This window comes from Narcine bancroftii, chromosome 6 (genome assembly GCF_036971445.1).
Source record: "Narcine bancroftii isolate sNarBan1 chromosome 6, sNarBan1.hap1, whole genome shotgun sequence".
Lineage (NCBI taxonomy): Eukaryota > Metazoa > Chordata > Chondrichthyes > Torpediniformes > Narcinidae > Narcine > Narcine bancroftii.
Genome location: NC_091474.1, coordinates 224,131,099 through 224,145,404, shown reverse-complemented (window position 1 = coordinate 224,145,404; position 14,306 = coordinate 224,131,099). Strand labels below are relative to the sequence as shown.

The 14,306-nt window shown below is 42.1% G+C and overlaps 1 protein-coding gene across 3 annotated transcripts in view; it reads right to left on the bottom strand.

Annotated features, from left to right (window-relative positions):
* afg1lb (AFG1 like ATPase b) overlaps positions 1–14,306 on the bottom strand; it is a 175,888-nt gene that overhangs the window by 146,720 nt on the left and 14,862 nt on the right. For all 3 annotated transcript variants that reach the window (XR_011340749.1, XM_069887519.1, XM_069887520.1), the window contains exon 2: positions 5,335–5,561. Coding sequence is in view for 2 of the 3 variants with exons in the window: in XM_069887519.1 (XP_069743620.1) it covers positions 5,335–5,561 (227 nt within the window). In the remaining variant the exon portion in view is untranslated. The remainder of the gene's footprint in view (positions 1–5,334; positions 5,562–14,306) is intronic.

The following is a 14,306-nucleotide window of genomic DNA, read 5'->3' as shown; positions in this document are numbered from 1 at the left end:
TGAGTCATAACACTCTTTAGGAAGAGGTAAATTTTGCAGAGAAATTCAAAAAGAAAAGAAAGGAAAAATAGAAAATGTTGGCAAGTAAAATCATAGAAGGTCCACAGACATTTTAAGTACATAAACAGAAATAAATTAACCAAGGAACAAGTAAGGCCTATTAGCATCCAAAAAGATGGTTTACTTATGAGGCAGAAGTCATGGGTATGATTCTCAATGCATATTTTACAATTGTCTTCAGAAAAGAGGGACATGATGCTGATGTTCCAGAAAAGACAAACTAATGTGAAATACTGAATGGGATAAACAGAGACAATTTTGGTTTTTTTTAAATAGAATCATTGAGTTGTACAGCACAGAAATAGGGCCTTCAGCCCACCATGTTTATCTTTCTGCACTAATCCTATCTGACCACACTATATCCATATCCTTTTGTGCCTTCTCTACCTGGGTACCTCTAAATGTCTCTTAAACATGGTGACTGTATCTGAATTCACAAACTTCAGTTCCAGATATCAACCACTTGCTATGTAAAAAAAATGCTTTCACCTCAAATTCCCTTTTATACTTTTTCCTTTCACTTTGAATCTATGTCCTCTTTAATACCCCTAAAGTGGGCAGATGCATGAAGCACCAAGCTCAGACTATTCCAGACTATTGAATCAGCAGGGAATCTAGTTACAGAGGTCATACAAACGGACTGGAATACTGCTATTTTTGCTGTTTTTTTATTAAAAAAACCAAGCGATAGGCTAAGTAGAGACTTTTTAAATTTAATTCACTGGATTTCACCTTAATTTAGAAATGCACAGATTAATGGGGCAAACAGCATAGGTTAACAAAAGGCCACAGTTGAGAAATCCAACTAAATTCACTGCTCAAGGCCAATGGATTTTGTGTCGTTTACAAGGACCACTGAGGGGTTTTATTATGTACCAACTAGCAAGTTAGTCAAAAATTTAAAATCCAAAAGAAAATGGCAAGTTGGATCCAGTGTGTTTGAGTCGGTAGCAGAACGACAAGCACAGTATGCTCAGCCATTTCTGTTCATGCTCCTGACCACCATGACTGCATTGTTTATTGACCGCATCCATTTCCAACAGTGTCATCAAATTTGCAGATGGCGCAACAGTAGTTGGCTTCATCAGAAACTACAGAGAAGAGGTGGAAAATCTTGTGATATGGTGCAAGAGTAACCACCCCAGTCTCAACATTGACGAATTGAAGGAAATGATTGTGGACCTCATAAGGACCAGAAACAAACATCCTTCACTGCATATAACTCTGTAGTAAAGAGAGTGGAGAGCACAAAGTTCCTTGGAGTTCACTTAACTAGTGACCTATCGTGGACACTTGTCAGCACAACAGCATTTCTCAAGAAGACTGAAGCAGGCAAGGCTACTGGCCACTATAATGTCAATCTTCTACAGGAGCTCTATCGAGAGCATCCTGGCTGGCTGCATCACAGTGTGGTACGGTTGCTGCAGAGAAATGGATCAGAGGTCAATCCACAGGACGATGAGAGTGCCAGAGAGGATCACTGGTGTCTCCCTTCCTCCCTTCCCCCCTTCCCCCCTTCCGCATGATCTACCTGGATCGTTGTCTGAAGAGGGCACACAAAATCATTGAAGACCCCTTCCACCCTGCACACGGCATCTTTCAGCTGCTCCTGACGGAAAAGAGATTCAGGAGGATCAGAGCCACCACTACTAGAATGAGGAACAGCTTCTTCCCAAGGGCGGCAAGAATGCTGAACAACCAAAGGATGCTCACACTAACCATCTGAGACTCTCATACTTATGAAGCAATGTCTATTTATTTATATGTATGAATACTTGTTCTGCATATGTATTGTCAGTCTGGATGGGTGTTATGTCTGGTTGTACGTCTGCATGCTTTGCACCGATGACCAGAGAACGCTGTTTAGTTGGGTTGTACTTGTGCAATCAGATTACAATAAACTTGACTTGAAAAAAATTGATTCAGTGGCAAAAATCAAAAATCTTCTGCCCTCCCATCTGTATCTACTATGATCTCCTGCCAACTGATCTGTGCTCCTCCCCCTGTCCCTTCTTCCTTCCTCTCCTCTCCTCTCCTCCCCACACCTTGGCATTCAGGCACCTGCCTGCTTTTTAACTTATACCTTAATGAAGGGCTCAAGCCTGAAATGTTGGTTATATCTCTTTGCTTCCTATAGATGCTGCATGAGTTTCTCCAGCACTACTGTGTATTGCACATGATTAATATCATATGGTACATGGCTGTTCTTGGCTTCATCCATTGTCAGGGTAAGGCTCAATGTAGACTTGAGAAACAACACATTACATTCCCCCTGGACATCCTTAAACAGCAAATCCATTGACTTTTCTAATTCTATTTGGTTCCACTGCTTCCATCCCATCTTTACCTCCTGCAGTTCTTACTTTTCTCTCCTATTTGCCCCTCCCTCTCAATTGTCTCTCCCTCTTCCAATCCATCTACCTCTCCCACCTTTTGCCTAATACCCAATTCCTTTTGGCCCATCCATAGCTCCTTTCCCCTTTAATGTATACATCACCCCTTTTTTACTTTTGTCTTGATAAAAGCTTCCGACCCAAACCATTCACTGAGTTCAGATAATTCTAATTAAGAATAAAATAGAAATAAAAAAGGAAAATTCCATGTCAGAGAGAAGCATAATCAAAGTAGTGTGTATAGGAATTGAGATGCTATGGTAAAGTAGTAGAAGACATTGGTGAGGCCAAATTTGGAGTATTGTGTACAGTTTTGGTCACCTAACTACAGGATTGTAGTAATAATATAGTAAGTTAAAATAGTGCAGAGATTTACTAGGATGCTACTGGGACTTCAGGAACTAAGTTATAGGGAAAGGTTAAACAGGTTAGGACTTTATTCCTTGGGGGAACTTCTTCAGACAGATTGGGAAGGGGGAGGAGGGGGGAGTGTGGAATGACCTGCCAGCTGAAGTGGTGAATGCAGGCTAAATTTTAACTTTTAAGAAGAATTTGGACAAGTTACATGGATAGGAGAGGTATGGAGAGCTATGGACAGGGTGCAGGTCAGTGGGACTAGGCACAGACTAGAAGGGCCGAAAGGGCCTGTTTCTGTGCTGTCATGTTCTATGATTCTATGGTTCATTTCTATCCCGGATGCCACCTGGCCCACCGAGTTCCTCTAGCAGCTCGTTATTTTCTCAAGGTTCCAGCATCTGCGGTTTTTGAATTTCTCTATTTAATAAATTCATCAATTTCAAATGAAATTAATTGGAAGCAAATAACACAAAAATAACATGAATTTCTGTGGGCAAATTTAGTTGCTACACTGAAAAGTTAGGTTTATTGTCATCTGATTGTTCAAGTACAACTCAACGAAACAGCGTCCACCAGTCTTTGATGCAAAACATGCAGGCACTCAACCAGACAGCCCACAAATATTTTATCTATAAAAATAAATAAATAAATTTTGCTTTCTACAGATGAGAATCGTGGATGGTCAGTGTGAGCAGTTCCTCCGGTTGTTCAGCATTCCCACTGCCTGTGGGAAGAACTGTTCCTCAGCCTGGTTGGCACTGGCTCTAATACTCCCGTATCTCTTCCTCAAAGGAAGCAGCCGAAAGATGCTGTGTGAAAGATGGAAGGCGAACTCAATAATTTTGTAGCTCTCTTCAGACAACGATCCAGGTAGATCATGTCGATGGTGGGGAGGGAAAAGCAAGATCACAAAAGGAGCATCAAGGAATATTAGTCATTGTCTTGTGGAGCTACAATCTATATGGCCAGTCCAAAACTCATATTTTGCATAACCAAAGATCCTAGTTATCCAAACCTCTCTCTTTTGTACCATCTAGCTATCCTCACTGGGATCAATCCAAAGATGATCAACTTTGAGGTGGTGAATCTTAAGATTTAAGATTTCAAAGTTAGTAATCTCTTTCCTAACTACTTAAAATCTGCTGACAAAACCTCATACTTTTTTCTAACTATGACCTCAACACTTTTCACCCTCACACTCCAAAAAGTTATGAAACTACACAGTGCTAACCTTGGCAACAATTAGGCCACTTACCATTCTGGAATCATATCCATGACTCCAGCAAAGCCTTTTTGCTTCCCTACCCATAGATTTCACTATGTGTTGATTTCTTTCTTCCCTTTGTCCAGAGCCACCAATTATGCTATGGTATTGGCTCTGGGTGCATTCCACAAGGGAACCTTCTTTCTTAATCAGTATTCAGAATGTTAATATTGGTGTCAGAGCAACAAATAGGAACATAGGAAGTGGGAACAGGAGTAGGCCAAAAATGGCCCATCGATCCTGCTCCGCCATTCAATACGATCATGGCTGATCTAATTTATGATAAGTCCTCAGCTATGAGTGAGCTCTTTTTATGTCTGTCTAGCAATCGCTTATTTTCTCTCTTGATCTGTGGGTTGCCTACCTCCTGAAATGGGTTATCCGTGAAATATTCAGCCTCAAGGATGAACTGCTATTCAAGCTCCAAAACTCAGAGCTGAAGTTCCTCCATCTGGCATTATCTCCTGCATCTGTGAGTGTCCTGGAGCTTCCACATGAAACAGAATATGTATTCCATAGGTCTAAGATGCCCTCCTGTGCCTCATTCTGCTTAAACACACTCCCTAAGCAAAAGCCAAAATAATTTAATTGTTTAAGTATAAAGCTGCCCTTGCTTCACTGAAATCCCTTACTCATTAAACTCCACTGTAATTGCACTCAGTACCCAAGTATTGAATAGTATTTGAAAATACACCAAGAGGTTGCAATTTCCACAAATTCATATTCCCTGGTAGCACAAATTGTGCCCTTACCCCCTCTCCCTCTTTCCCTTGCTTTCTCTCACTTCTATATATTTCAATCCACCTCCCCATGCATATTTCATACTTGCAAACTCGGCGGACTTGGCTGTCGATCTCCTTACTGCATTACCTTACAATTTTTCTACTGGAGATTCACCAGGCAAATACAGTTGCTACCTCAATTTAAAAAAGGCTATCTGCTACCATCCACAAATTGTAGGCAAGGACACAAGTTTTGATTTCCAAGTATTTCAAACTTGGTGATCAGTCATATTGTGTACTTCTGCAAAGTTAGAAGCTCTTGGTCATGTGATCAGAAAGCATTTTGTGGAAAGATGCTGGAGAAATAGGTTTTCTTAAAACCCATCTAAATCCTCAGTAGAGAGTGCACAAAAGCAATTTACATCCAAATATAATGCAATAGAATTTAGTTTCTCCACTTTTGCATCTTCTTAAAGCTATCTGACCTAATCACCTTCTGTCCCCCAAAATTCTGATATCTCTCATCTTCTGACCTCACCTGTGAAAAGAAATTCTGCTGACCAAAATTGTATCCTTTAAGTAATTCATGAAGTTTCTGTAAACACTGCACAACCCTTCTCTGATCTTCATCGTTTTTGATATTTCCTTGTCGAACCAGTGAATCATAGTGTTGCAAAGGTCCTTCAATGCCTGGTACAAAGCCAGAGCCTCTCTGATGAATTCCCACCTCAGAAGCCACACTCTTTCTTGCTGGCAGACTGTAACCTAGAAAAATACACAAATTAAACTGATTATTTGAAGCTTCAATCTAACAGGTACAGTTAAATATGTTGATTTATTCTGAAGAAGATAAGTTATCATACAGGCATGCTATCTTGACTCTCCAGCAAGAACTAGTAGGTACCTTTTCTTTCAATATGAGAAGTCATTCAGACTTCTTCGTCTGTTTAATCGTTTAGTGGGTTTAATCTTTTTTCAGTTTTTGAACTACAGTAACGCCCCGGCTCGCAACATTATGAAAAACCTAGTCACTTTGAAAAGATACCTAAACACTCTCTCACATTTATTTATTGTCCTTCTTACCCAAAATCCTTAATTCAAATGAAAAAATAATTTAATAATTTATTTTAAGCATGGAAAACTCTTTATTTCAATTAAGAGCGCCAAATAACTTAGTAGTGTGTGTGTGTGTGTGTGTGTGTGTGTGTGTGTGTGTGTGTGTGTGTGTGTGTGTGTGTGTGTGTGTGTGTGTGTGTGTGTGTGTGTGTGTGTGTGTGTGTGTGTGTGTGTGTGTGTGTGTGTGTGCATACACCAAGATAACAGGCCCTTTCGGCCCACGAGCCTGTGTCATCCAATTACACCTACAACCCCGGAATACTTTTTGATGGGTGGGAGGAAACTGGAGCACCCGGAGGAAACCCATGCAAACACGGGGAGAGTGTACAAACTCCTATCAGTGAGTGCCAGATTCGAACACAGGTCACCGACGTTGTAACAGTGTTACGCTAACCATGCCGCCATGGAAGACAGGTGCAGGAATAAATCTATTCTACCCTTTGAGCCTGAACCACCATTCATTATAATTATACTTCCTCATTTCAGTGGTGGTGGCAGCACTGCCAAAGCCGCTGTAGCAACAGCTCTGCCACTGGTGTGGACCCATGGGGAGTGAGAGAGCGGAGATGCAGTGCTCCCGTGGAGTTCAGCTACCCAGTCGACTGCCGTCATCTCCACACCGACTTTGAATGGATCGTTGATGGAGCTGAAGGTGATTTTATTTGAAATCCTGTGACCGTGGGTCTGCGCCCAAGATGGCAGTGCCTATTCATCGGCAGCAGCCATGAGGAAAGCGGAGGACCAGAGCAGGGCAGTAAAGGATGGGAAGATCAACCCCCGCCTCAATCCGAGAGAGAGAAGTAGAGGAGACAACCTGTGAAGACAGTGGGATTGGAGGGGGTATTCTGCAGCTAAGGGACCAGTGTATGCAGTGGGCTGCTGGCGACTCGAGGAACCCGCGGAAGCTGTGGGCTACTGGAGACTGCTGTCAGGAGACTCGGTCTGGGCTGCGGACTGCTGGAGACCAGTTTGAACTGGCTAGAGAGGTACCAGGTATCTGAACTGAGATGCAAGGAAGTGAAGGGTTCCTGAACATGTTGGAGGTTCAGATCTGGAGCTCAGGTTGCCAGTGGTTTGGAGTGGACTCTGTGTGGCTGGAGTGCTGGGAGTGAATCTACGTACACTTGGTGACTCAATGGGCCGGGGGGGGGTGGGGGGGGGGGGGTGGGGGGAGACACACACTCACTTTTGCTTCTCTCTCTAACTGTAAGAGGAGCTTAGGCAATTCCTGTCAGTGGCGAATCTGTCTGCCTTGCAGCAGGAAAAAGTAAATTTCATGCAGTGTCATTTTTATTACTATTGATACTATATTGATTCTTCATGGTGTTACAATTTGCAGAAATCAGAAACTCAAGTCTCTATCAGGCCAGGTGAGTTGGAATACTGGAACAATGAATTACAATGGCCCAAGTGCACACTGCACTTCCAACCTGGTAACGTAGCAAATTACCAATCAAATTGTTGAACTTTGACATTTTCACTTTGAACCACTTACAACATATGCTTCACTTTTGCTGTGAAACTACTAGCCTTGAAATAAAACTATTAATCAAAGTCTATTAACAATTAATCAATTTTCAAGTAGCTACAGCAATTCTATTAATCAAATTTTTAAAAAACCACATATTTGGAGCTGCTTGCCCAATGAATAGATTAGCATCTGAATACCACTGACCTTTTGAGTTAATCCTTTAATTCCCATTTCACCTATTTTGAAATATCTCTTCAGCATCTCCCCTTTATTTTATTCCCTTAATATAGATCTGCCTTGATTCTTACGAATTTCAATATTTATTTAAACTTGTTTCTATTCATTCTTCAGGTATAATATTCTTTCCATTGCTAAATCCTTCAAGGAAACATTCAAATTGACCCCTTTCAAGGGCCCCTTTGTAACCAACTGGTGTGCAGGGCCGCCTTAGCTGGAGAAACATACAAAAATGTCAGAACTGGCTGGACTCTGAAAATCTGATAAAGAAATAATCATACTATTCAACACCTCACATCACCACTAAAAATTACACTTATTAAAAACCAGCCCTGTTTTAAATCAAAGTGCGCTGAGTATGACTTAAACCTTGGAGTTAAATTCATCATTATAATTTATTGAACCAATGAGAAACGTGGTTGCAATGCCAGTTTGTCATTAAGCATTTCAAAATGACTGCTAAAAGCCCCCAAACCTACAAGTGTTAGAAGCAGAATTAATTGTTAAATTGCCAACTGATTTTATGAGGCAGTCCAAGATTCATGAGATAATATCTCCTTGGAGGAGGCAAGAAGGAACAGTTGCTACCCCTCCACCATCAGATTCATTAACAATAAACTCATTGAAGGTCTCTTACTTTTGCACTTTATTGATTTTTTTCCTCTCTGTACTGCACAATTTTACATTTATATGTTATGTCGCTTTTTTTTGCACTACCCTTAAGAGGTGATTCTGCTTCACTTACAGGAAAAAGAATCTCAGGGTTGTATGTGATGCCATGTACTGTATGTACTCTGACAATAAATCAAAAATCTAAACAGAAGTAGTATCAGAAGACACCACTTCCCGAGAAGACTGAAATGGGCAAGATTACCAGTCACCATTATGCCAAGCTTCGACAGGAGCTCTAATGAGAGCATCTTGACTGGCTGCATCACAGTGTGATACAATTACTGAAGAGAAATGGACTGGAAGTCAATCCACAGGACCATAAAAGTGGCAGAGAAGATGACTGGAGTCTCCCTCCCCTCCATCGATGTGATCTACCGGAATCGTTGTCTGAAGAGGGTGCGCAAAATCATTAAGGACCCCTTCCACCCTTTCAGATGCTCCTGTCAGAAAAGATACAGGAGTATTGGAGTCAGCACCACCAAGCTGATGAACAGTTTTTTCCCCATGGGTAGTGAGAATGTTGAATAACCAAAGGAACTGCTCACAATAACCATCCGAGAGTCTCGCATTAGTGAAACAAAATCTATGTATTTATTTATTTATTTCTATATTTGAATACTTGTCCTGCATTTGTATTGTTTGTCTGTATGCATGTTACTTCTGGTTTTGAGTCCGTGTGTTTTATACCAAAGAACACTGTTTCATCAGGTTGTAATTGTGCAATCAGATGACAATAAACTTGACTTGACATTTCAAGTGTCCTCTATTCAAAATGTAATCACATTTGAGAGCCATTATTACCTTAATATATTTGATCTTTGAAATTAGTTATATGTATAACTGGGTAAACTAATACACCCAGATACTAAAAGATAACAGAATCTCATGAACATATGCACCAAAGGCATGTGTTTGATAGTTTTATTCATGGGCTGATCTCGCCACCGACCGTGCATCTTGGTGCCTCACAGTTCGGCGGGCAGCAACCTCCTTTGAAGAAGACCGCAGAGCCCACCTCACTGACAAAAGACAAAGGAGGAAAAACCCAACACCCAACCCCAACCAACCAATTTTCCCTTGCAACCACACCTGCCTGTCCCGCATCGGACTTGTCAGTCACCAACGAGCCTGCAGCAGACGTGGACATACCCCTCCATAAATCTTCGTCCGCGAAGCCAAGCCAAAGAGAGAAGAGTAAATATAGGGTTGATCTTCATCGCGAAAAGCAAAAAAAAAGCCAAAATATCTGCAACAATTTATTCGTGGCTATCAATCTATTCTACAATTCCAGTAGCCCCCTCCTCTTATTCTCATTTTTTCTTCCCCCGCTCTTTATCAAATCCTTCTGACTCCTTTCCCTCTCAAGTTCAAGTTTACTTTCAACTGATTTACTTTCATTTATACAACCTGACAAAATAACATCTCACCAGACCATGGTGCATGCACAAAAACACTTCATAATAATCACATAAAATATCAAAATAAATATACAAATATTTCACAGTAACAGGATACTGTTAATGAGTCTCACTACCTGTGGGAAGAAACTTTTTCCCAGCCTGGCAGTCCTGAATTTGATGCTCCTGTACCTTATTGATGGCAGTGGGTTGAAGATACTGGATGGAAAGGGTCTTGTACAATTCCTTGAGCACTTTTTGCCAATGCTCCCAGTCTGAAAAAAAATTGGTGGCATTGCAGAAGCAGCTTTAACTGCAGCACTCCCGCTGGTGTGGAGCGTGGGCCAGAGACACAGCGCTACTCTGCAGGCTCCTACACCCCCTTACAAGCTTTAAATGGCCCATTAAATGAGCCAGCAGTCTTTTATCTTGAAATCCTGCAACCACAGTGATATGTGCACCTGTAAGGGGGTGCAGACTCTGGGGGAGCAGCAGACTATTACAGGGCATTTACACCCCCTGCCCTCTGTTGAGAGGGAGAACCATAGGTCACAACCATACAAGAAAGTGACCATGGCAATGAACTGGTGAGGGGCTCAGTGGCTAAAGGATTCACACAGGCTGCCGGCTGCTGGAACTTGCAGTTGAAAGACCCACTCAGGCTGCGAGCTGCAGGAGACTGGCTCATGGGAACTAGCTATTGGAAGTGAGATTTGAGAGGGGGCTGAGGGCAAGAAAAGTCTTCCAAAGGGTCTCAGGCCTGAAGGCTTCCTGATAGTAATGGAGGTTTGAATCTGGTACTCAGGTGGCCGATAGTTTGAAAGGAGTCTGTACTGCAGAGGTTGTGGGAACACTGGAGACGAATCCATGGACACTGTGTTTCTGAAGGAACTCTTAATTTTCTTTGGGGCCACTGAGCAATGTTCATGGTGACACTTTGTGTGCCTTACAGAGACAAAAGTTGAAGTGTAACATGTATATTACATTTTATATATTATCACATGATAATAAAGGTAACCTTGAATCTTGACCTTGAATTAAATGTGATGCAGAGAGGAAAGGGAGGCACCAGTGATCCTTTCAGCTGTTTTAATGATCCTCTGCATAGACTTATGGTCTGATGCTTTGCAGCTACCACTTGACACAATGACGCAGCCACACAGGACATTCTAAATTATGCTCTTGTAAAAAGTTGTCAAGATGGTGGCCTGTAGCCTTGCCCTCCTCAGGAAATGTAGGTGCTGAAGCATTTTCCTGACCAATAAAGAGGTGTTGTGGGTCCAGCATAGTTCATCCTTTTATGCACACCAAGGAACTTTGCTCTCTACTCTCTTAACGACAGAAATGTTGATGTGTAGTGGAGAATGGTCGATCTTCATCCTCCAGAAATCCACAATTACAGTTCAAATCGATTATCCAAAATTGGATTCTCTGAAATCCTTATTTATCAAAAAAAATTATAAATCTTCGTCCACGAAGCCAAGCCAAAGAAGAAAGGATAAGTAAATCTGTGATAGATTATTTGTAAAACAAGAGCTCTCGGGTATCAGATTTGAGTCAGGTTATGTGTATCTCAGGCAGGATCATATTGGAGTTATGGTAATTGTCTTCCGTGTTGTTGAATTGGAGGAATGGGAGTGACTTTGAGAAAGCAATGAGAATGGTGGCTGGCATATCCTATTATAGTATGTTCATTCAGAGGAATAATCTCTACAAGAACATATAGGATGCATGTATAACAGGATTAGGCCTGAAGAAAGGCTACTGAATTATGAAACTGTAAACTGCCAGTGGAAAGCAGAGATAACGACTTACAAAATTAGGGGTTTCCAATGATTACCCACAATGGTAATTTTCTCAGTTCATCTGAACTCGTGAACTGAGGGATAAATTCAAGGACTCCATTACCATTGTACTAATATGCAAAGATAAAGTCCACACCATGTAAAAATTCATCATATCTTTGGCTTGGATTTGCGGACGAAGATTTATGGAGGGGGTAAATGTCCACGTCAGCTGCAGGCTCGTTGGTGGCTGACAAGTCCGATGCGGGACAGGCAGACACGGTTGCAGCGGAAAATTGGTTGGTTGGGGTTGGGTTTTTCCTCCTTTGTCTTTTGTCAGTGAGGTGGGCTCTGCGGTCTTCTTCAAAGGAGGTTGCTGCCCGCCAAACTGTGAGGCACCAAGATGCACGGTTTGAGGCGATATCAGCCCACTGGTAGTGGTCAATGTGGCAGGCACCAAGAGATTTCTTTAGGCAGTCCTTGTACCTCTTCTTTGGTGCACCTCTGTCACGGTGGCCAGTGGAGAGCTCGCCATATAACACGATCTTGGGAAGGCGATGGTCCTCCATTCTGGAGACGTGACCCACCCAGCGCAGCTGGATCTTCAGCAGCGTGGACTCGATGCTGTCGGCCTCTGCCATCTCGAGTACTTCAATGTTAGGGATGAAGGCGCTCCAATGAATGTTGAGGATGGAGCGGAGACAACGCTGGTGGAAGCGTTCTAGGAGCCGTAGGTGATGCCGGTAGAGGACCCATGATTTGGAGCCGAACAGGAGTGTGGGTATGACAACGGCTCTGTATACGCTTATCTTTGTGAGGTTTTTCAGTTGGTTGTTTTTCCAGACTCTTTTGCGTAGTCTTCCAAAGGCGCTATTTGCCTTGGCGAGTCTGTTGTCTATCTCATTGTCGATCCTTGCATCTGATGAAATGGTGCAGCCGAGATAGGTAAACTGGTTGACCGTTTTGAGTTTTGTGTGCCCGATGGAGATGTGGGGATGCTGGTAGTCATGGTGGGGAGCTGGCTGATGGAGGACCTCAGTTTTCTTCAGGCTGACTTCCAGGCCAAACATTTTGGCAGTTTCCACAAAACAGGACGTCAAGCGCTGAAGAGCTGGCTCTGAATGGGCAAATAAAGCAGCATCGTCTGCAAAGAGTAGTTCACGGACAAGTTTCTCTTGTGTCTTGGTGTGAGCTTGCAGGTGCCTCAGATTGAAGAGACTGCCATCGTGCGGTACCGGATGTAAACAGCGTCTTCATTGTTTAGGTCTTTCATGGCTTGGTTCAGCATCATGCTGAAGAAGATTGAAAAGAGGGTTGGTGCGAGAACACAGCCTTGCTTCACGCCATTGTTAATGGAGAAGGGTTCAGAGAGCTCATTGCTGTATCTGACCCGACCTTGTTGGTTTTCGTGCAGTTGGATAGCCATGTTGAGGAACTTTGGGGGGCATCCGATGCGCTCTAGTATTTGCCAAAGCCCTTTCCTGCTCACGGTGTCGAAGGCTTTGGTGAGGTCAACAAAGGTGATGTAGAGTCCTTTGTTTTGTTCTCTGCACTTGCAAAAACAGATTCAATGGCTTCTCTAGTTTATAACATAGAGCCTTCAGCCCAACTTGACTACACAAACCAAGCTAGACCCATTCTCCTGACCATATCCTTCTAAATCCTTCCTACCTTTGTACAGTAAAATTCCCACTAACTGGAATTCAAGAAACAGGCAAAATAAATGAAAGCTGGATCTAAATTTGATTAAAGTTTAAAATTGTAAATGTTCTCCAAAACAATGCACAACCCCTTGGTGAAGATGGGAGCAAATATTCAGCCAGTGGAGCACCCCAGTCATGCTCGCCACAGCAGCTGTTTGAATAAAGTTGTGTTTGAATAAAATTGTGGCACCCAGGATGAAGAGCCAGCTGACGCTGCTGGGATGATTCTCTCAGTATCTCCCTATCCCTACTCAGTAAGAGTCTTTATCTTTACTAGCATATTATTAAACATACAATACTAGTAAACTTGAGGGAAAGGGGTTAATTATGATAGTGACACGGTTAGTGTAGTGGTTAGCCCAATGCTGTTACAGCTCCAGCAACTTGGGTTCGAATTTCAGATTTATTGTCAGTGTACAAACATATCACATACAACCCTGAGATTCCTTTTTCCTGTGGGCGCGGCAGAATTACCACTAATCGGTAGTGCAAAAGTAAACTGCACACAGTGTAAAGCATGTAAATTAAACAAAGAACTGTAAACAGATAACAAATGTAAACAAACTAACTGTGCAATACAGAGAGAACAAAAAAAAAATCAATAAAGAATGCAAGAGTCCTTGAATGAGGCTTTGATTGAGTTTGTTGATGAGGAGTCTGATGGTGGAGGGGGAGCAGCTGTTCCTGAACCTGCTGGTGTGAGTCTTGTGGTACCTGCACCTCTCTCCTGATGGCAGCAGTGAAAACAGAACGTGTGCTGGGTTGTGAGGGTCTTTGATTTTAAATTTAAATTTTGTAAGTTACAGGAATTACCTGATTAAAGTGAACTTAACATAATTAAAGACTACAATACTTTTTTTTCTCTTCAAATTATATTTTTCACTGTCTTTTGTCTTTTACACTGTTTATTCTTAATACTAGGGTGCATTAGGAATTATAAGAGTGAGTCTCAAGCAAATGTTATATTTGCATATTGTAAGGTAAAACATCATGAGATGGGAATGTGTAGGGAGTTACCCTGTACAGGGCAGTAACAAGAAGGGGAGGTGTCCTTGTACTCCTGTTAGGTAAAACATCATGAGATGGGACCGGAGAAGGAGTCACCCAGTACTAAGGAGTAACAGAATGCA